General features: G+C 44.7%; 1 protein-coding gene across 5 annotated transcripts in view; it reads right to left on the reverse strand.

Annotated features, from left to right (window-relative positions):
• Positions 1-22,349, reverse strand: part of LOC120916765 (mucin-5AC-like) — a 130,333-nt gene that overhangs the window by 95,308 nt on the left and 12,676 nt on the right. For all 5 annotated transcript variants that reach the window (XM_040327703.1, XM_040327702.1, XM_040327704.1 and 2 more), the window contains exons 7-9: positions 10,011-10,095; positions 5,962-6,068; positions 1,639-1,855 (exon numbers count right to left, since the gene is read on the reverse strand). In XM_040327703.1, the coding sequence (XP_040183637.1) occupies positions 1,639-1,855; positions 5,962-6,068; positions 10,011-10,095 (409 nt within the window). The remainder of the gene's footprint in view (positions 1-1,638; positions 1,856-5,961; positions 6,069-10,010; positions 10,096-22,349) is intronic.

Genomic DNA, 22,349 nt, shown 5'->3' on the forward strand with positions numbered 1-22,349 from the left:
TGGTTATATACCAGTTTACTGATCACTCAACAAGCCACTGAACATTTACCATGTAGCAGAGGATGGCACGAGGATCTTGGCGATATGGAAGGTGATAAATGGAAAATAGCTTTATCCTCAATACTACAAGTATCTTTATCCTCAACACAACTACCCAACTTCAAGCTCATTTACATAATCTACGCCGGCCGCAATGGAAGCGCCACCTAGCGGCCATCCGAAAAATTGCAAGCTAAGATAGAATGGCGCAAGCCGTCCTATCTTAGCTTTGTTTAAGCGTATCTCTGTTTGAGCATACGCTTAAACATACGGCGGCGTAGATTCGGAGTTAGGTCGGCTTATCTACTGATAAGCCGGCCTAACTCTTTGTGAATCTACCTATTGGTGTTTTATACTGTAGGCCTGCAATTCTTAGGAATAACTCAATTAAATCTGTCCAAACAAGAGTCTAGTAGACATCTCGGGTATGAAAAAGTTTGAAAAACTAAATCATAAATTATAATATAATAAATAATTATAAATAATTATAACAAATAATAATATAATTATAATAAAAATTATTCAATAATGTAATCAAATCAAAATCACTGAAATTTGCTCAGTTGCAAAATTGTCGCTGTCATTATTTTTTTATGACGAATTTCTCCACAAATCGCTATCGCTCAATTCTGCAAGTGATTATAATTTATTATCGCTGTTTTCTAGCTGTCTAAAATCACTTTTGATATAAAGGGACACTTTTGGTTGCTATGGACAATCTACAGTTTGCAGGCAGAAAGAACAGTTTTTATTATATAAAAGTACATGCAGGACACTGGGCAGACCACTAGGGACAAGGGGGGTGTGTATTTTTTACATACAGTACTGTAATCTATAAGATTACAGTATACTGTATGTAATGTGTTTATTTACTTTTTTGAATTTGGCGCCGTTCTCCGTCCCCATGCGTCGTAATGTCGCAGGGAACGGAGAACGGCATTCTTGTTCACTCCTCCTCCATCTGCTACATAAAAGGTTATGTGGGGAACTGAGAGGAGGGAAGAAGGAGCTGGGCCAGCACACAGTGTAATTAGACACTCCCATAAGAGAAGAGGCTATGACATGCAAGAAGGAAGGGGATGGGAGAATGTGCTAGAAATGTGGTAGGAGAATTACACTTGCTGGTGTGTCAATTCCCGAGCACATTGCAAGTCAGTAAAAATCATATTTGCAAATGATAAATGCTGAAAGTAAGAATGCAATTACTTAAATGTTTCTGTGCTTATACCTGGATTGGTATATCCCTGGATTGGATATGGTGTTGATTTACTTAAATGCAAAGAGACTGTGCACTTTGCAAAGTGCAGTGGTACTCTGCAAGTGCAGTTGCTCCAGAGCTTAGTAAATGAGCAGAAGCTCTGCTGACTTCTATCATCCAATCATGTGCAATCAGAAATGTAGTTTTTTTAATTTTCCTTGCATGTGATTGGGTAGTCTTTGCAAAGAGAACCTTTACCTAATTTACAAAGCTTTAGAGAAACTGCACTTGCACTTGCACCCACTTGGGGTGGGCTAGTCCCATAGTAGCTAATTTTACCAGTTAGTTACTCTGTCTGATTCCGTATGTATGACATATTCTTGCATTCGCTTTATACTTACAGCAAAATTTGGGGTTTCTCCAGTTCCCAGGAACACCTCCAGCATGTGTACACTGACGTGTATACTCAGCAAGCATATTGCACAGGCAGGACATTCGGCTCTTGGAACTACACCTGCACAGGTCTTGCACACAGGTGGCTATGTATTGTTTAGGGTTAACAAGCTTGTTACAACTTCTGAAGGCTTCAGATGTCAGGCTGTCTTCACATATTTTATCCTATAACAAACAAATAATGTTAGGTTGTGTGGTCCATACACCCCCCCCCCCCCTTTCTACACTGCATGTATCCAATAAACTATTTTGAGCAGGATATTTTGAGGCTAACACAAAGTACTAGGTGTTCGCCAACTCCATTTACAAAGAGTCAGATCCTTAAAGCGGAGCTCCACCCTAAAGTGGATCTCACGCTGATCAGAACCCTCCCTCCCTCCGGTGTCACATTTGACACCTTTCAGGGGGAGGGGGTGCAGATACCTGTCTAAAGACAGGTATTTGCACCCACTTCCGGCCACACAGTTTCGGGAAAACTGCGGGCATGACGTCACCTCCCGTCCTCCCCCCGTTGTGCTCTGGGAACACTCGGCTCCCAGAGCACAGCGGGAGCCAATCAGTGGCGCAGCGCAACTCGCGCATGCTCCGTAGGGAACCGGGTAGTGAAGCCGGAGCGCTTCACTTCCTGGTTCCTGGTTCTCTCACTGGCGGGGGGAGCAGCAGAGTGACGAGTGATCGCTCGTCCTCTGCTGCGGACGGCGCTGGACTCCAGGACAGGTAAGTGTCCTAATATTAAAAGTCAGCAGCTGCAGTATTTGTAGCTGCTGGCTTTTAATATTTTTTTTCATGGCACATCCCCTTTAAGGAGGATCTTTACCCTAAGAACCAAATAATTCATGTCAGCAGATATAAATAATGTAGCTGCTTACTTCTAATAAAAGGACACTTACCTGGCCAAGGATCCAGCGCCATCCTCACTGGGGCCATTCTTTACCATTCTACGGGTCTCCAGAGCCTTGCAGCTTCACAGCTGGTTTCCCATTGCACATGTATGAATGGTCCTGCAACCTTCTGGGACTTTTAACATGTCCCAAGAGGCTGCAGGCAGAAGGGAGGCAAACCTTCACTGGGATCGCCTACGAAGGATTGGTAAGTATCAAATGTAGGTACCCCCCCAAAAAAAAAATAGGAATGTGCCTAAAGTTGTAGAGGCTTTAAAGGCCAAATACCATTTTTAAGTGAACACGTGCTAAAAATTATGTCAGGTTTTTATTATTACTAATGAACTCAAGGTATGGTTTTGATTGCATAGTTACATATACAGGCATACCCCGCTTTTAAGTACACAATGGGGTTTATTTACTAATGCTGGAAATCACAATATCAGGCTCACTTCTGTATAGAAACCAATGGGCTTCTAACCCCAGCTTGTTCAATTAAGCCTGGTAATAAAACCTGGAAGCTCATTGGTTTCTATGCAGAAGTGAGCCTGATTTTGCGCTTTCCATCTTTAGTAAATAAACCCCATTGTGTACTTAAATGTGGGGTATGCCTGTAAGCATTTATAGCAGGGATATGCAATTAGCGGACCTCCAGCTGTTGCCAAACTACAAGTCCCATGAGGCATAGTGAGACTCTGACAGCATCAAGCATGACACCCAGAGGCAGAGGCATGATGGGACTTGTAGTTTGGCAACAGCTGGAGGTCCGCTAATTGCTTATCCCTGATTTATAGTGAATACCTATGGAAGCTGATGATCTGTACCTAGTGGATGCCCTTCTGCATAGTGAACAGAGTGGCTCAGCACAGGAACTCACTTGCTCAGTATGGCCAGTGTTCACAGAAATACTTTTTTCCAGTGAATACAAGGCTTTCTCTGATTGGATGAGGTGGAAAGATGGGGAGTTGGAATTACAATCTCCACCTTCATCCAGTCAAAGAATGCCTTGTATTCACACAAAAAATACAAGGTGTTCTGTGGCAGCCGTGATGACTATGCAGAATGGCAGCTGCTCGGCACAGGACCCAGAAGGCTATGACACTCACTGTAGTTGTGCCAAGTACAACAGTGATTTGCAGGGAAACTCGCATCCAATTTGCACTAGTGTGAACCCAGCCTAACAGATTAGGGAATAAAAGTGCCCAGAAAAAGTCCAGGTGTTTGCAAATCACTGTGTTTGGGACAGTGGAAGGTGTCAGACAGTAGGCCAGTGGATGGTGTCAGGCAGTAGGGCCATGCACAGTATCAGACAGTAGGGCAGTGGACAGTGTCAGACAGTAGGGCAGTGGACGGTGTCAGACAGTAGGGCAGTGGACGGTGTCAGACAGTAGGGCCGTGGACGGTGTCAGACAGTAGGGCCTTGGACAATGTCAGACAGTAGGGCAGTGGACAGAGTCAGACAGTAGAGCAGTGGACAGAGTCAGACAGTAGGGCAGTGTATGGTGTCAGACAGTAGGGCAGTGTATGGTGTCAGACAGTAGGGCCTTGGACAGTGTCAGACAGTAGGGCCGTGGACGGTGTCAGACAGTAGGGCAGTGTATGGTGTCAGACAGTAGGGCCTTGGACAGTGTCAGACAGTAGGGCAGTGGACAGAGTCAGACAGTAGAGCAGTGGACAGAGTCAGAAAAGTAGGGCAGTGGACAGTGTCAGACAGTAGGGCAGTGGACAGTGTCAGACAGTATGGCAGTGGACAGAGTCAGACAGTAGGGCAGTGGACAGAGTCAGACAGTAGGACAGTAGGGCAGTGGACAGTGTCAGACAGTAGGGCCGTGGACAGTGTCAGACAGTAGGGCCGTGAACAGTGTCAGACAGTAGGGCCGTGGACAGTGTCAGACAGTAGGGCAGTGGACAGAGTCAGACAGTAGGGCAGTGGACAGTGTCAGACAGTAGGGCCGTGGACAGTGTCAGACAGTAGGGCAGTGGACAGTGTCAGACAGTAGGGCCGTGGACAGTGTCAGACAGTAGGGCAGTGGACAGAGTCAGACAGTAGGGCAGTGGACAGTGTCAGACAGTAGGGCAGTGGACAGAGTCAAACAGTAGGGCAGTGGACAGTGTCAGACAGTAGGGCCGTGAACAGTGTCAGACAGTAGGGCCGTGGACAGTGTCAGACAGTAGGGCAGTGGACAGAGTCAGACAGTAGGGCAGTGGACAGTGTCAGACAGTAGGGCCGTGGACAGTGTCAGACAGTAGGGCAGTGGACAGTGTCAGACAGTAGGGCCGTGGACAGTGTCAGACAGTAGGGCAGTGGACAGAGTCAGACAGTAGGGCAGTGGACAGTGTCAGACAGTAGGGCAGTAGACAGAGTCAAACAGTAGGGCAGTGGACAGTGTCAGACAGTAGGGCCGTGGACAGTGTCAGACAGTAGGGTAGTGGACAGTGTCAGACAGTAGGGCAGTGGACAGTGTCAGACAGTAGGGCCATGGACAGTGTCAGACAGTAGGGCAGTGGACAGTGTCAGACAGTAGGGCCGTGGACAGTGTCAGACAGTAGGGCAGTGGACAGAGTCAGACAGTAGGGCAGTGGACAGTGTCAGACAGTAGGGCAGTGGACAGAGTCAAACAGTAGGGCAGTGGACAGAGTCAAACAGTAGGGCAGTGGACAGTGTCAGACAGTAGGGCAGTGGACAGAGTCAGACAGTAGGGCAGTGGACAGTGTCAGACAGTAGAGCAGTGGACGGTGTGTGAGCTGTCAGTAAACAGGCGGCAGAGAGCTGAAGAGCTGATGAGAGCTGATTGGAGGGAATGGACAGATCCCCTTCACACAGCACATAGGAACACAGCTGAGGCGGCCAATCACAAGCTGTGTACTAAAGCTCCCTCCCCTGTCACCTTTTTTCTTTTAGTGTCAGGAAAACCTGTCAAAAGTGATCCATGCAGATAGCAGAGAAACTGGACAGAAGACAGAAATGACAATTAGTTATCTTAATTGAGTCAAGCACAAACAATAGAGGGCTATGCTTTGTTTATAGTTCATGTCTGAGGTTTACAACCAGGTTAAATTGAAACCTTTATGTATTTTCCAAAGTTTTTCGATCCTGAATTGCTTGGTTTGAGACAGATTTATTTTAAAAGCATGTATACTGTATACAAGGTTTTGAGAATTGTAAAATCTGAAACCCATACGACATATAAGCCACACTTATTCATCCAAACATTACCCTATATTTGACTACAAGCATTTCATTACCCCACCCATAGAATTAAAATGTCTACTGTACAACAAAAATAAAACATTTAAGAGGAATCTATGGGTAGGGGTGTGACTGCATTTTGACCCTCTGTCTTTGAGTGAACTGTGCATTTCTTCACATATATGAAAGTTTCCATTTACCGCATTTTTGCATTTAGTTGGTGTTAGAGGAGAAACATCTGGACAGTCTTCCACTGGTCCGTTCCGTTTCTGCATGTTTCCATACTGCACTGCAGTGGCCTTAATGCCTAAACAGAAATGTATTCTTATGATTATTATTATTATTATTATTATTATTATTAATAATATATTGATAACTCCAAGTATACGTATTGACTAAGTTGTTCCACTTGAGCAGATATGAGATGTGTAAATTACAGCTACTGTATGGTAGATAGGTATAACATCTTCTGACTTTCCTACATCGTTATGGGAACACCAGCTCTAACAAGAGAATGACATAATGCTTGCTTTTTGATCTTTTTTTACCACTTGCCAACCACGCTATAGTCAAAAGACAGCTACAGCGTGGTCTTCCAGTTCTGGGAGGGCATCAAAAGATGTCCTCTCAGAACCCTGCCCCCTGCACGCCTCCTGCGGCGTGCATCAGGTGCGCACTGATCAGCGTAAAGAGCCAATCATAGCAGCCCTTTTGTATGTGATCTGCTGTGTCCAACAGACAAGCCAGTTATTGGCAGTCTTTCCTTCCTACACTGTCTGTGGGAGGAAAGGAGAGCCGGTAACCGTCAGACCTGTCAGCACATGGTTAACAATGGTAATCAGGGCACTGATCAGCAGTGCTCTGATTATTAGTTCAGCCCCACCAGTGCCAATCAGTGCCCATCAGTGCAGCCTATCAGTGCCCATCAGTGCAGGCTATCAATGCCCATCAGTGACGACTTTCAGTGCAATCTCAACAGTGGTCATCAGTTCAGCTTATTAGTGCCCATCAGTGTAGCCCCATCAGCGCACATCAGCAAAGAAGAAAAACGATACATTTCCAACATTTTATAACAGAAACTAAGAAAAAAATATTCCTAAATTTTGTTTAGCAAAAAAAAACAGTGGTGATCAAATACCAACAAAAGACAGCTCTATTTGTGTTAACCTCTTGCCAACTGCCCGCCATCGTTTGACAGGGGCAGAATGGCTCCCCTGCGCGAATCATCGTAGCTGTACAGCAGCTGCTTTAAGGGGTATAGGGGGCATCACCGCATCACTGAGGAGCTGATGCGTATGCCCAGCGGCTGCAATGTCGGTGGGGCACCCGTAGTTTCTCCTGACCAAGCCATAATGGAGATGTGTGTGTGTGTAAACACACATATCCGTGTTCTGGCAGAGGAGAGGAGACAGATTGTGTGTTCCCAGTATATAGGAACAATGATCGGTCTCCTCCCCCAGGCAGTCCCATCCCCCCTACAGTTAGAACACACTGAGGGAACACATTAAACCCCTTGATCACCCCCTAGTGTTAACCCCTTCCCTGCCACTGACTTTTATACAGTAATTAGCAAATGTCAATGGTCCCAAAATAGTGTCAAAAGTGTCCGATCTGTCCGCTGCAATGTCACAGTCCCAATAAAAATCACAGATCACTGCCATTACTAGTAAAAAAAAAAATAACAAAATAATAAAAAATATCCTCTATTTTGTCGACACTATAACTTTTGCGCAAACCAATCAATATACGCTTATTGCGATTTTTTTTTTTACAAAAAAATATGTAGAAGAAAATATATCGGCCTAAACTGAGGAAGAAATTTCTTATTTTTTTTCAACTTTGGGATATTTATTATAGCAAAAAGTAAAATATATTGTGCTTTTTTCAAAAGTGTCTGTCTTTTTTTGTTTATAGCGCAAAAAATAAAAACTGCAGAGGTGATCAAATACCACCAAAAGAAAGCTCTATATGTTGGGAAAAAAGGACATACATTTTGTTTGGGTACAGCATTGCATAACCGCGCAATTGTCAGTTAAAGCGACGCAGTGCCGTAACACAAAAAATGGCCTGGTCAGGAAGGGGGTAAATCCTTCCAGGGCTGAAGTGGTTAAAAAAATTATAAGACTTTCATTTGGGTAGAGTTTTGCATGACCACGCAATTGTCAATTTAAAGTGTGACAGCACTGAAAGCTAAAAATTGGCCTAGGCAGGAAGGGGGTGAAGGTGCCTGGTACTGAAGTGGTTAAAAAAGAAAATGTCCCCCTCAAAATTAGACAAAGGTAAGATAAGAATAATTCTAACTTTTTCTTTACGGGTAGCTTTTTCAAATACTATTTGCAGGTAATTTTTACAGTAAGAGGGGGCCAAACATTATAAGTGGGTTCTTCAGTGCTCTGCAAGGTCAGTTTTAGGGCGGAACGTTTTCGGGCTCCGCTTTGCTCAGCGGGGATCACTCCGTCGATCCCCGCTGACCCGACAGATGACAGGTCTGTCTCGGCACACTGTGCAGGAACCGACCTGTCAGAGCAATGCTCTCCCCTATGGGGGATCGGATGACGATGGACCGTTGTCACCCGATCCGCAGATGGATGGAAAAATAGGGTTTTTCTCCGATACACAGTGGGTCGGATGTCAGCAGGCATGTCACCGCTGACATCCGTGACTCCATAGAGGAGCACGGAGCTCCCGTTCAGGTCTGCCTAAAAAACTGGCAGGCGGGCCTCAACGGTCCACCCATGTAAAAGAGCCCTTAAAGGGGTTGTAAAGACAAGATATTTTCCTCTTAAATTAAAGTCTGACAGTAGCTGATAAAGTAAAAAGTAATGTTTTGCATTATAACTAGTTTGATACCTGTTGAAATTGAGCTGTTTTATTCACCTCCGTTACTCCTGAATCATTATTCTCACTGACTTCCTGGTTTGCGGTGCGCATTCATTCTTGCTACATCACGGCCTAATGGGAACTACAGTTCCCATTAGGCTTAGCCTCCATGCCTGTGAGGGATAAGAGAGCATCTTCACGCAGGGCTGTAATCATAGGGAGGGGGTGAGCACATTCTGCTTTCCACCATTAGTGTTGAGCAGAATACGCCATATTCGATTTCGCGATATATCAGGAATATATAGCCGAATATTCGAGAAATATTCGCTAAATTCGAATATTCGTGATATTTTATCGAAATTAAATTTTTGCGAAAATTCGCTATTGCGAATGCGACAACTGCGGTAGGAGCACTCTGATTGGCTCAGAATATTTGTGATATTTTATCGAAATTTCGCAAAATGCGAATGCGATATTTATTGCGGAATTTCGACAACTGCGGTAGGAGCCCTCTGATTGGCTCAGAATATTCGTGATATTTTATCGAAATTTCGCAAAATGCGAATGCGATATTTATTGCGGAATTTCGACAACTGCGGTAGGAGCCCTCTGATTGGCTCAGAATATTAGTGATATTTTATCGAAATTTCGCAAAATGCGAATGCGATATTTATTGCGGAATTTCGACAACTGCGGTAGGAGCCCTTTGATTGGCTCAGAATATTCGTGATATTTTATCGAAATTTCGCAAAATGCGAATGCGATATTTATTGCAGAATTTCGACAACTGCGGTAGGAGCACTCTGATTGGCTCTGATGCAAAAGAAGGGCGGAGAAAATAATCGCGCGATATTCCGATTGCCGAATAATCGCATTGCGATTTTTCGGCAAGATAAAATGATCGCTTCAGCTACTCGGCCCAAGGTCTCTAATCATACCAGCAATGCTTTTAGACGTCGATGGAGATCTCTAGGATGTGATCTGTTCTAAAAATAAAATTGAAAAAATTTGAATATTCGGAATAGCGAATATTCACCGCGAAATTCGAAATATATCGCGAATACTCGAATGTGCCATATTCGAGCCTGATATTCGCAATACGAATATTCGTGAGCAACACTATCCACCATGCAAAACGGCTCAGATGCTGGTGGAAAGCAAGAAGAGGAGTGACAGGAAATGGCATTTTTAAACCTGGATTACTGTATTTTGGAGGTCAAAAGGAAAAACGAGGTAAGTGATATTTAAATGCTCTAGCTTACAGCAATCACATGATCTAATAAAAAATGAACCTTTAGTGTTCCTTTAAGTAACAATACCCTGTCTAAAAATCTGTGTGCTTTTTTTGTTGATAAGTGCTAATATGTTTAACTCAGCGATGGGTTTGTTCCAACAAATAAGCATATATTTATTTACAATAAATTCTTACCATCGTATGTTAATCCTTTAACGCCATTAAAATCTCCACACATTCCACATGTCTGATTAGCATATTTATCGCGGTTCAGTTTCAGCTAAATAAAAGAAGGAAGTTTTAATATCTATTAAATGTTGGCCTCCATACAACACATAAAGGAGTTTGAAAAAAAATCTTTGGTTCAAATTTGCCTAAAACCTGCATGGTTTGAAGCTACAATTTGTTTCTCAGTCCTACTAGATATATAAGTGTAGCGCTTATAGTGATATAGTAAATATCAAAATACCATAGTCTATGTAATAAAAAAATACACAGATATTAATAAATGTAAAACATAAATCAAAACAGTATGTACAACCCTTTAAATGAAAGAGGTGCCAATTAAATGAATGGTCTAGTACACTTGATGTGATATCAAGTGAAGTGCAAAGTCCAACAAAACTTAGTGTTCAGGATAATTGATAATGTTGAAGTTCATATTTTCCACATGTCATTCAAGTGAGTGAATAAATGAAAAGATACGTGACTTCTAAAACGAAACAATCCCACCACCGATAAGAGTGCAGGCTTACCGGAACTAGTTGACCACTGATGGCGTATGCCAAAAGAGGTCGATCAAGGCTTTGTATGACAGATGTCAAAAAAACGATCCTTGGCCGGGAAGTGTAGACCCAATTGGATGATGTATCCTTGGATGGAATAGGTCCCCAGGGACAGACTGGAAACTGTACCAGGTCTTGAACTGTAGCCGATGATGTCTTCCAACCGATTAACAAAAGTCCTTTCAGCAATCATATTGCAGGTGAGGTAGTTCTCTGTGTCTCAACTCCTATCATCCTTCCTGAAAAATTATCCCTTTTTCCTCCGGACAGGCTCTGTACTGAACGGTGATTACTCAGCTGCCGTTCCTGAAGCTCTAGGACGCACGGTTCCGCCTGGATGCGAACAGATTCAATTTTCACACAGTTCCAAAAAACATGTCTGCTCCAACTGCTTCCTGATTCCAGCTTGAATCAGGAAGCAGTTGGAGCAGACATGGTACAGTTTCCAGTCTGTCCCTGGGGACCTATTCCATCCAAGGATACATCATCCAATTGGGTCTACACTTCCCGGCCAAGGATCGTTTTTTTGACATCTGTCATACAAAGCCTTGATCGACCTCTTTTGGCATACGCCATCAGTGGTCAACTAGTTCCGGTAAGCCTGCACTCTTATCGGTGGTGGGATTGTTTCGTTTTAGAAGTCACGTATCTTTTCATTTATTCACTCACTTGAATGACATGTGGAAAATATGAACTTCAACATTATCAATTATCCTGAACACTAAGTTTTGTTGGACTTTGCACTTCACTTGATATCACATCAAGTGTACTAGACCATTCATTTAATTGGCACCTCTTTCATTTAAAGGGTTGTACATACTGTTTTGATTTATGTTTTACATTTATTAATATCTGTGTATTTTTTTATTACATAGACTATGGTATTTTGATATTTACTATATCACTATAAGCGCTACACTTATATATCTTTTTGTCACTTTGCTTTTTTGAATAAGCTGTGTTAGCAGCTACCATTACCGCATTATTGGCAGCGCAGGGTATTCCCTTTTCTCAGTCGTACTAGGACTAGGATTGATTTTCTAAAGAAGTAAATTGTTGAATTTTACTTGATAAAGCAGTGGTTACTTCAATAATTCAGTCAGGATGAGCAAAGGATATTCTTATGTCCACAGGTCAACTTGGCATATGATAAAATACTTCTTAAACAACCCAGAGTCTTCTTTATGGTTGCCAAACGTAAAGTATCATGGATTATGTCTCAGGAGAAGTTGACCAGTGTATTGCCAGACTCAAGTTCAGTTTGAATCTACCTGGGAACCCTGGGCCCAACATATGGGTATTGAACTCACCCCTGGGGTACAGACATAACAAACACACATCTCTACCCCATATTCAGCTAACATCCTGTTGATTGGCTTGTCACCCCTCTCCTCCCTTCTCTACTCTGTCCCACCTTCTCTCATTCACTATGGCCCTATACTACAATTTTAAAGACCGTATATAACTAAGTACCTCTTGGTCCTTAGGTCAAAGGGCCCTCCCCTCGGGGCATCTAGGCTAGGCACCTAATCCACTCTACATTACATAGTACTCATAGCCTATCTGTGGTAATGGCCACCACACTCCGGGTTCTCAGAGGTGGTTTTCCAGGCACAGTATGCTCCCTTTAGGGGTGCCGGGAGAACCTCAATGAACTCCTGGAACAGGTATTCTAGCAACATGAGTGTACTGCAGAAATTTCAGTTCCGCCTTAGAATGTTTTGCATTAACTTACGTCAACTGTTTTTCGTATCTGCAAGAATGTAGGCTCTTTCAATGCCTCGTAAGAATTTCGTATTTCCTGTATGTCTGTTTTTTTTTTTATAAACAAATAAAAATCTTTGAAAGATAAAATACTTCTTTAGCAAATTACCCAAACTGTATCCAAGATGGTGAGTTACCATTATAACAGCAGTAACCTTTGAGGCCTCAGACACAAACGTTAGTCGTTATGCTTTTAAGAAAAAATTGCCTAAACCTTTCAAATTGCTTTGTTTTCATTCACATTATCACACATGCAGGAAAAATAGAAGATGCAATAGGACATGCTGTGTAAATAAAATCTTTCACCAAAAAAAAAAAAGAAATAAAACACTTGAAGACCATTCCTTATAACTGGAACCCATAACAACTTGATAAAAAAATAATTTCGACTTCCGGTTCCGGCGCCGCATGGACTAGCAGCTCTCCTCTGCAGCTCCCGCCGTACGACCCGCAAAACAGCCTGTAAAACCGGCCCAAGAAGCCATCCGAGCCCCCCTCCACCTCTGGGGCTCATCGCATGGGGGCATTCAACTCAGACCGTAAATCACCGCGCCCGATTATCGCCAAATACCTCAATTATGCTGACAAGACTCTCATACTGCACTCCTTTAGGCAAGCCCGCCAGCTCCAGATCGACGGCATAAAAGTGCTAGTGTTTGCTGATTACTCCATTGAGGTATCGAAAAAGAGAAAGGCATTTCAACAGGTCTGCACGGAACTTTTTAATCAACAAATCAAATTCACCTTGGCCTTCCCCGCCATACTGCGCCTCAGGGCCCCTAATGGCGATCAGCTGACCTTCCAGGACCCCTCGGAAGCCGAAGCTTTCCTGCGGTCGCGTCATGCACACCCTAACCCCCAGACGCCTTCTAAGGCCACTCCACTCAACCGTCCACTGGACCAAAGAAGCCCGAGGAAAGAATCACCCAAGCGCTTCAGGCCCTCGGCTCAAGAACCGGCCTGGTTCACCGCAAAATGATTTACCTGCAACCAGAGCTACCCCCTGGCTCAACCCTTACCATTGAACGCTCTTGTTGCCCCGTCAAGGACCTTCCCGAGCAGGCCATGCTATGGCACTGCCTGATCCTACCCACTTGCGGTCGGCTCATCCTCAGCGTCAGGTCATGTAGACTCATATGTGAATGTATCTGTCTGATCTATTCTATGTCCCTATTTCGCTCGTTTATCTTATCTTTTGCCATTATTAATTGGTTTAGTTTTACTATGTTTTATGCTCATTTGCAAATGACTGCATTCAATCCGGTCATGCTCTCCCTCTACCCCCCCTCCCTAATGGATCTTTCATGCATTCAGTTATGTTGCTATAGTTGTTATATATATGTGCCCCTCCAGGTCTCACTGTACGTTCTTATCTGCATGCCCCCCCCCCCGCATTCCGTACGCTGACGGTTTCCACTGCTAGGAACCTCGCTACCAGTGTCCGGGCTCTTGGGCACTTGTCACCAGGGTCGTGACAAGGGGGCCTGCTAGTACAGTGACTCCATGCGGAAAAAAGCGAAGTACTCGATATTGGTTTGGTTATTTTTGTTACTTTCTTTTCAGTTCTCCCTCTTGCCCCTCCTCTCCCCACTTCCTTCTTCCCCTCCCCCTCCCCCCGGCACCCGCATACACTCGCCACGCACCCCCTTTTCCTCCCATGACACACAGGACCTACTGCCCCTTTCTACGGTGACCTCCTCCGCCCGCGCACCAAGCGGTGCCTTACCTGCAAATACATCTCAGACCCCCTTCCCAGAGCCCATAACATGAAAATCTTTTCATGGAATGTAAAAGGCCTTAGATCCCCAAACAAGAGGATGAAGATCCTCAGACACTTAAAAAGACTTAAGGCAGACATAGCGCTGTTACAGGAGACCCATTTAGCCACACCTGACTTCCCGCGCATGAAGAAACTATGGGTGGGAACGGTCTTGGGCTCAGAAGCGGAGGGCCGCAAGGCTGGTGTCCTCCTACTGATCCATAAAAATCTCCCATGCACGGTTCTAGCGGTTAATTCCGATTCACATGGCCGGCTAGTATCGGCCCACCTCAAAATTGGCTCCAAGGAACTGGTCATCTCTAACGTTTATGCCGCTAACAGCCCAGGAAAAGCTTTCTACTGTGAGTTATCTTCCTGGCTACTGCAAAACAACAATCTCCCCCATCTGGTTGGAGGTGACTTCAATGACACTCTCCACCAGGTAGACGACAGATCGTCCCCCAAACACTCCAGCACAGGCCCTGACACGTCGCAACCCTCGCTATTTGCCTCCACTATGGATTCCCTCCACCTGCGAGACCTTTGGCGCTTGTCTCACCCTGCAGATAGGGAATTTACATTTTATTCAAACCCCCACGCAATATTCACTAGAATAGATTATTTCTTCGGATCCGACGACTTAATCCCTTTGGTGTCAGCCTCTGATATCCTCCACATCGCAGTATCCGACCACGCCCCGGTATCAGTATCCCTTGACAACCTAGACCTTCCTTCTCACCCGAAGTTATGGCGCTTCCCCTCCTACCTCCACAACCACACAGACTTCAGACTCTTTATGGAGAAAGCCTGGACAGAATACTCCTCGGCAAATGCCCCCCATATAGATGACCCAAACCTCTTCTGGGACGCAGGCAAGGCTTTCCTCAGGGGTCAAATCATCTCCTACGCTACCTCTTTCAAGAGAAACGCACTATCTAAATACAAATTAGCAAGCTCCCGACTACATACAGCACAAAGGACCTTATATCCAATCGACTCCCCCGACAACAGAGACAAGTGGCATGCAGCCAAGAGGTCATTCGACACCTGGGCAGACACCCTAGAAACAGTCAAAAGAGCGAATTTAGATGCCACCCTCCACAAATTTGGGAACAAGTCGGGCAAACTACTTGCCAGACTATGTAAAGGCCCCTTTGCCCCTACCCACATCACCTACCTGAGGGACCCCAGTGGCTCCGTTAAATCCACCCCCCCGGCGATTAACAAAGTGATGCTCCAATATTACTCGGCCCTGTACGCACCGGACCCCATAGACAAAAATGCGGCGACCACCTTCCTGGACATTCTAGACATTCCTAAACTTACTCCCTACCAACTAGAAAGCCTAAACGCCCCTATTTCCATCCCAGAGATATCAGGCACCATCCGCAAACTTACACCCTCGAAAGCCCCAGGTCCAGATGGCTTCACAGGCGAATTCTATAAGACCCTACAAACCATGTTAGAGCCTACCTTGCACAAAGTATACAGCGGCGTGTGGTCCGGCGGCCCATACCTCCCCTCGGGAAACCAGGCGATTATCAAGTTGCTATCTAAAAAAGGTAAGGACCCCCTTGAACAAGGTTCCTACAGACCAATATCCCTTTTAAACCTTGATGTGAAAATTCTCTCCAAGATCGTTGCAAATAGGCTCTCTGATATCATTCCCTCCCTAATACACCCGGCACAATCGGGTTTCGTGAAGGGTAGGACGGCCACCCTAAATATCCGCAAAGTGATGCTGGCCCTGGAACACGCCAAACAACACCCAGAAGGCGACTATGCCATTATCACACTAGACGCGGAGAAAGCCTTCGATAATGTCAGCTTCGATTGGCTCTCCTTGTCCATGGCAAAAATGGGATTCTCTGGTCCCTTCTGCCATCTTATAAACGATATGTATACAACTCCCTCAGCGAAACTAGTGGCCACCGGAATTCTCTCAGAGGATTTCCGCCTCCATAAGGGGACGAGGCAGGGATGCCCCCTCTCCCCTCTCCTGTTCAACATAGCCCTAGAACCTTTGTCCAGGCACCTCTCCCAAATAGCTCCCCTCCACGGCATACAATCGGGCTCCCACGACCTGCGTTTGTCTCTATTCGCCGACGATGTCCTCATTTTTTCGGCAGACCCCTCCTCAGATATGCTCACCATTAAAACGGTTTTCGATACGTTTCGTCTCTGCTCCGGCCTCCGAATAAACTATTCCAAAAGCGAGATCCTACCCCTGGGCACTCGCCCCGACCCCCCCCTGGACGCGCCACTCCATCTTCACGGTAGCTACCTCTCACATTACGTATCTTGGCATAAAAATCGGCAAACTCCCCTCTTCTCTGTACCATCTGAATTACCCCCCTTTGTTCCAAAAATTGTATCAGGAACTGTTGAACTGGTCGGATCTGCCGCTTTCGCTCCTGGGAAGATGCCACTTGGTCAAAATGGTCAGCTTTGCCAGATTGCTATACCCTATGCAAACCATACCCCTACTCCTGCGCCACAAAGATATTAAACTTATTGAATCGGCTATCTCCAAATTCATATGGCATGGCAAGAGACCCCGCATAGCTCTGAAAAAACTTTTTCTTCCCAGACGCGAAGGCGGTGTTAGTCTTCCTAATGTTAGATTGTACAACTTAGCATGTCTACTAAGAACAGGTCTAGATTGGATCTCGCATTCGTCGAGGTACTCAAACTATTCCCTAGAATCCGCTATGGTACATCCCTTCTCCCTAGTGGCCCTCCTCCACTGCAAATGGAAATCGATTACTCCCACACTACAGCATAATCTGCTACTCAGGGACACAGTCATCGCCTGGAGGGAAACCCGGAAGCTCCTTGGTCTGTCCCCTTTCATGTATCGCCATCTTCCCATCCAGGGCAACCCCAGCTTTCCCGCGGGACTGGACCACAAACCCTTCCAAGTATGGCAGGAAAAGGGGTTGACGCTTTTCTCCTCACTGTGCGAAAAGTCGACAGGCCTCCCCCTGTCCTTCACGAAAACTGCTGAAACGTTTGATATACCCAAGTCGCATATCTTCCATTACTGGCAATGTCTCAATTACATTCGTTTCTCCTGTACTAATTCTGCGAAGCGCTTCTCCCCCACCTTCACGGACCGACTGCTCCTGGAAGGCTCCTATAAAATCTCGGACATCTACAAGCCTCTGCTCCTTAAAGCCATACCCTCCTTGTCGTCCTCATCCGCTGCTAACTGGGGCAAGGACTTTCCTGACGAGAATCTGATACCCAAACTACTGCATGGCTTTAACAAAGTCCAACAGTTAACCCCGAACGAAATTTGGAAGGAAACCCAGCTAAAGATAATTCACCGGGCTCACATCCCTTTTCTACGCTCATCACAGGACACGAATGTCGCATCCTGCCCCATGTGCCAACACCCGAAACCGTCTCTGACGCACCGGTTCTGGTCATGTTCATTTATCTCAACTTTCTGGGACCAAATCCTGGCCTATGTCTTTTAAATCACCCTACTGAAGTTACCCAAGGACCCTTTCCTCCTCATATTTGGCTACTGGGACCCCCTGCTGCTCCAAAGATCTCAAGGGGCTGCCCCCCCTTCCACTGCTCTTCCGCCCCCCTCACAGGTACCCAAGAACTGGCCACTACTATGCTTCTTGGTCGCACGAAGGGCTATCCTGAGAAACTGGATCTCTCCTCAACCCCCTTCCATCACCATGATTACACGAGATCTCCTTCACCTCCTCTACAAGGAACGAGCCACAACGGATTTCAAACGTACTACGACAAAGTCCCGCTTCCTCGCAACTTGGCAACCTTTTATGTCCGCATCACTCTCTCAAGAGGACTACAACCCCTTTGACCACTACTCTTTCTCGTACTTTACGTCTCCTCCACCTGTGGCCTCAGGCAAGGATACCCCATCTCTGACACTTTCCACCGCTCCCAGCTGATTGGGACTGTACTGATGACTTTGGCCTTGGTTGTCACCTCTCTCCCCCCCTCCCCCCCCTCCCGTCTCAGGTTCACCCAGGTAACGTATCTATTTTTGCATAGATCCCACCAGTTCATACCAATGTGGGGGCGGTATCCTCCTTCGCACCCCCCTCCTGTTCTTGGGGGCTGTGGACGAGGATCTCGCCTCTACTGTAACTATTACTGTAACCATTACATGCTTATTGATCTTCTTCAAATGCCGTATTCTATTCTCTGATCCGCTCAGTGAAATGTCTATGTTTACGTATGAGTATTGTCACACCAGGGCTGCGCCCCTTTTGTTACCTGTAACACCTTGCATCGTCTCTCCTGCTTTGACATTCCTGTTTTGTATTTTTCTGGTGACACCAGAGCACCAATCAGGAGCAGCACCAGACGGACGGCAGACGAGCGCGGCGCTCGTGGATTTGCGATCGTTCCATCACTGCTCCATGTGAGTTTTTTACCGCACCTTTGTGTTTCCATATACTTTTGTTGTACCATTCACGCGATGTTTCTTCCATCTTACCACGAGCAATCGGCTTGGAGGACACTGAGGGATTGGAGCTGAGACGGAGAGAAGTCAGAGAGACGAGCTCGGCGCTCGTGGAGATAGGCTCCCTTTTCTTACACGTTGTGTAAGTAGTGTAAGTGTATACTTACCCACCTTGGCTACACCCCTTTTCCTCATATGTGATAGAAGAACCAGGTTACACCTCATATTTTTTCTCCCTTATGTATGACCAATCACCGATGAGTACACAGAGTGACAGCCATCTAACAGGAATTTGGAGTATTGGTAATTATCTTTGGCTTTAAGTGACAGCTGGGAGGTAAGCTGACAAGATCACTTATGGTGTGGGCTGCATGCTGTTGTGGATTTGATCAAACTGCACATTTTCCACCCACGTGCATTTGGATTTTGTTTTCACTTTCAACCATCCACTTACTCCATTAATTTCACCTGGAACTGTTTTGTATTTACTTGGACTAATCCGGGACTTTTTGCATATCATATATATTTCATATATTTTTATCTTCATCACTTATATGGTTTTTTCACCGAAGCATTTTCACCATGGATTTTTAATACGGTCCAGTTAGGACTGTACTTATAGATTGTCACATAGGTCCCTTCCATTTTCTGTCTGCATAGTTTTTCACTTCCCAAGTTCACACTACTTCACCCCTCCCCCCCTCCCCTTCCTTTTGCTCACTTATAACACTAGTTTAATTCACAGCGCAGACATATACACTTTTTAATCACTATTCACTGTCTGTATTGGACAGATTTTTTCTTTGTTTGCTGCAGTGCCCACACCCATTCCCTGGCCCCCCATCACCTCCCTCCTTTTCCCATTTATCCTACACAGCGCAGGAGTATCACCTAGTTCAGTAAATCTTTAGGATGTCAGACTGGTCTCTACAAATTTGGCACATTCCCTAAAAATAGAGAACAACTGAGCATGTGCAGAGCAGGGTGAGTCAGTGTATTACTGGATTTTAAACAGTGAAGTCACTTATTTTTAATATTTTACACAGCTAAGCCTGCCAAAAGGACCAGCCTGAACTGATCTAGTAGGACTTATTTTATTGACTAATGGTCCACTTTAAGATCCAAATCAATTGAAACTCAATTCCCTGCCCTACCTCACAGCTTCACAAATGCAAAAAACATCTTCAAATTCAAAACCATCGGACGATTGATGCAGCTTAGAAGGAAATCAACTACAGATCAGTGGAAGGGCATGGATGTGGTCTGTCGTAGTTTCTCTAATCGCCCACTGCATGCCTCCATAGATTTAGAGATAGATTCAGCTTAGGTGCTGTTTGGGTTAGGTGCCAACTCTGCTCCTGTATCAAATGGGCATCCTGAGTAAGGATATATTAGGAAGGAGGAGAGATTCCTTAGTTTCTATGGGGATAACTTCTGGAAAAAAGCTGTTAACAGATACTTATTAAGCCAGGACACGTTGCCCTGAAGGCATCCCCCCACACAAGGGATAGTAGGTTATTTCTCCTGGGAGATATGTGCCCATAGTATGTGTTTAGACACTACCCCCCTAAATCCAGGTAGGAATAAGTTAAAGAGTGGAAATGAACCCAATATGAAACTTATAGCATTCTCAGTAGCATCTCAAGTTGATCTTTAAAACAAGCTAAATGCTCCAAAAAGCAAGACACATACAGTAGGTCCAGTTACACAATCCAGTAAACCATTATATACAGTTGCCAGTTGTACCTTTTAGGTCAACATGCTAATCAGCACTAGAAAATAATGGTTTAGTGGAATTAAAGTAGAAATATTGCAAAACGTATTTTTTTTTCATTTTGGATAGAGTAATGCCGCGTACACACGATCGGTTCGTCTGCTGAAAACGGTCCGATGGACCGTTTTCAGCGGACGAACCGATTGTGTGTGGGCCCGTATCGTTTTTTTTCCATCGGTAAAAAGACTTAGAACCCGTTTTAAAATTATCTGATGGTTAAAAAAACGATAGAAAAAAACGATCGTCTGTGGGCAAGTCCATCGGTTAAAAATCCACGCATGCTCAGAATTAAGTCGACGCATGCTCGGAAGCATTGAACTTCATTTTTCTCAACACGTCGTAGTGTTTTACGTCACCGCGTTTTTTTAACTGATGGTGTGTAGACAAGACTGATGAAAGTCAGCTTCATCGGATATCTGATGACAAAATCCATTGGTCCGTTTTCATCGGATGAACCGATCGTGTGTACAGGGCATAAGGGAGGGTTATAACCCCTGTCTGATTTTTTTCAAATAAGGGAATATCTTGGGCACCCTCAGGTCATTAGAACTAGTGTCCACATTGGAATATTTTGCCTCTATTACTTTTCTGGGGACAACCCAAAATTGGGATTTTCTTTTACTTCCTCTTTCAATCTCCCTAACAGGGACACAGACAGCAATAAAAAAATCCCTCTAACCCCTTTCCACCTTATCCAAACAGAAAAAGTTTTGCCTTTAGTTATACCTTGAGTATAATATTGGCACTTATAAATAAGTATTTTCAAATATACATGAGATAATTAACCGCTTAACGGCTGCCGCATGTATATGTACGTCCACAGAATGGCACGTACAGGCATATGGGCGTACATGTACGTCCCCGCCTTTCCGCGGGTCGGGGGTCCGATCGGGACCCCCCTGCTACATGCGGCAGTCGGAAATCGTCGGGGAGCGATCCGGGACGAGGGCACGGCTATTCGTTTCTAGCCGCCCCCTCGCGATCGCTCCCCGGAGCTGAAGAACGGGGAGAGCCGTATGTAAAAATGGCTTCCCCGTGCTTCACTTTGGCGGCTGCATCGATCGTGTCATCCCTTTTATAGGGAAGACACAATCGATTACATCAGACCTACAGCCACACCCCCCATCAGTTGTAAACACACACTAGGTGAAGCATAACTCCTTCAGCGCCCCCTGTGGTTAACTCCCAAACTGCAATTGTCATTTTCACAATAAACAATGCAATTTAAATGCATTTTTTTCTGTGAAAATGACAATGGTCCCAAAAATGTGTCAAAATTGTCCGAAGTGTCCGCCATAATGTCGCAGTCACGAAAAAAATCGCTGATCGCCGCCATTTGTAGTAAAAAATAAATAAAAATAAAAATGCAATAAAACTATCCCCTATTTTGTAAATGCTATAAATTTTGCGCAAACCAATCGATAAACGCTTATTGCGATTTTTTTTACCAAAAATAGGTAGAAGAATACGTATCTGCCTAAACTGAGGGAAAAAAATGTATATATGTTTTTGGGGGATATTTATTATAGCAAAAAGTAAAAAAATATTGCATTTTTTCAAAATTGTCGCTCTATTTTTGTTTATAGCGCAAAAAATAAAAACCGCAGAGGTGATCAAATACCACCAAAAGAAAGCTCTATTTGTGGGGAAAAAAGGACGCCAAGTGTGTATGGGGGCCACGTTGCACGACTGCGCAATTGTCAGTTAAAGCAAAGCAGTGCAAAATCGCAAAAACTGCCCTGGGCATTTAGCTGCCTAAAGGTCCGGGGCTTAAGTGGTTAAATACATATTGATGTTTATTGGGCACATCTAGTTAAAATTGCATTATCTAAAATGTTGCTTTCTTTTTTTGAAACCCTCATATTCTTGATTCATAGTTTTGCTTTGCATATTGAAAGAGCAACAGATTTTTCAATTTAAAAAGATCAATTATGTAAAATGTAACTTGATTGTAGGAATACGATAAATCAGGGGTGCCCGACCTTTTGAAGAGCAGGGGCTA

This window comes from Rana temporaria, chromosome 11, assembly GCF_905171775.1.
Source record: "Rana temporaria chromosome 11, aRanTem1.1, whole genome shotgun sequence".
NCBI classification, from domain to species: domain Eukaryota; kingdom Metazoa; phylum Chordata; class Amphibia; order Anura; family Ranidae; genus Rana; species Rana temporaria.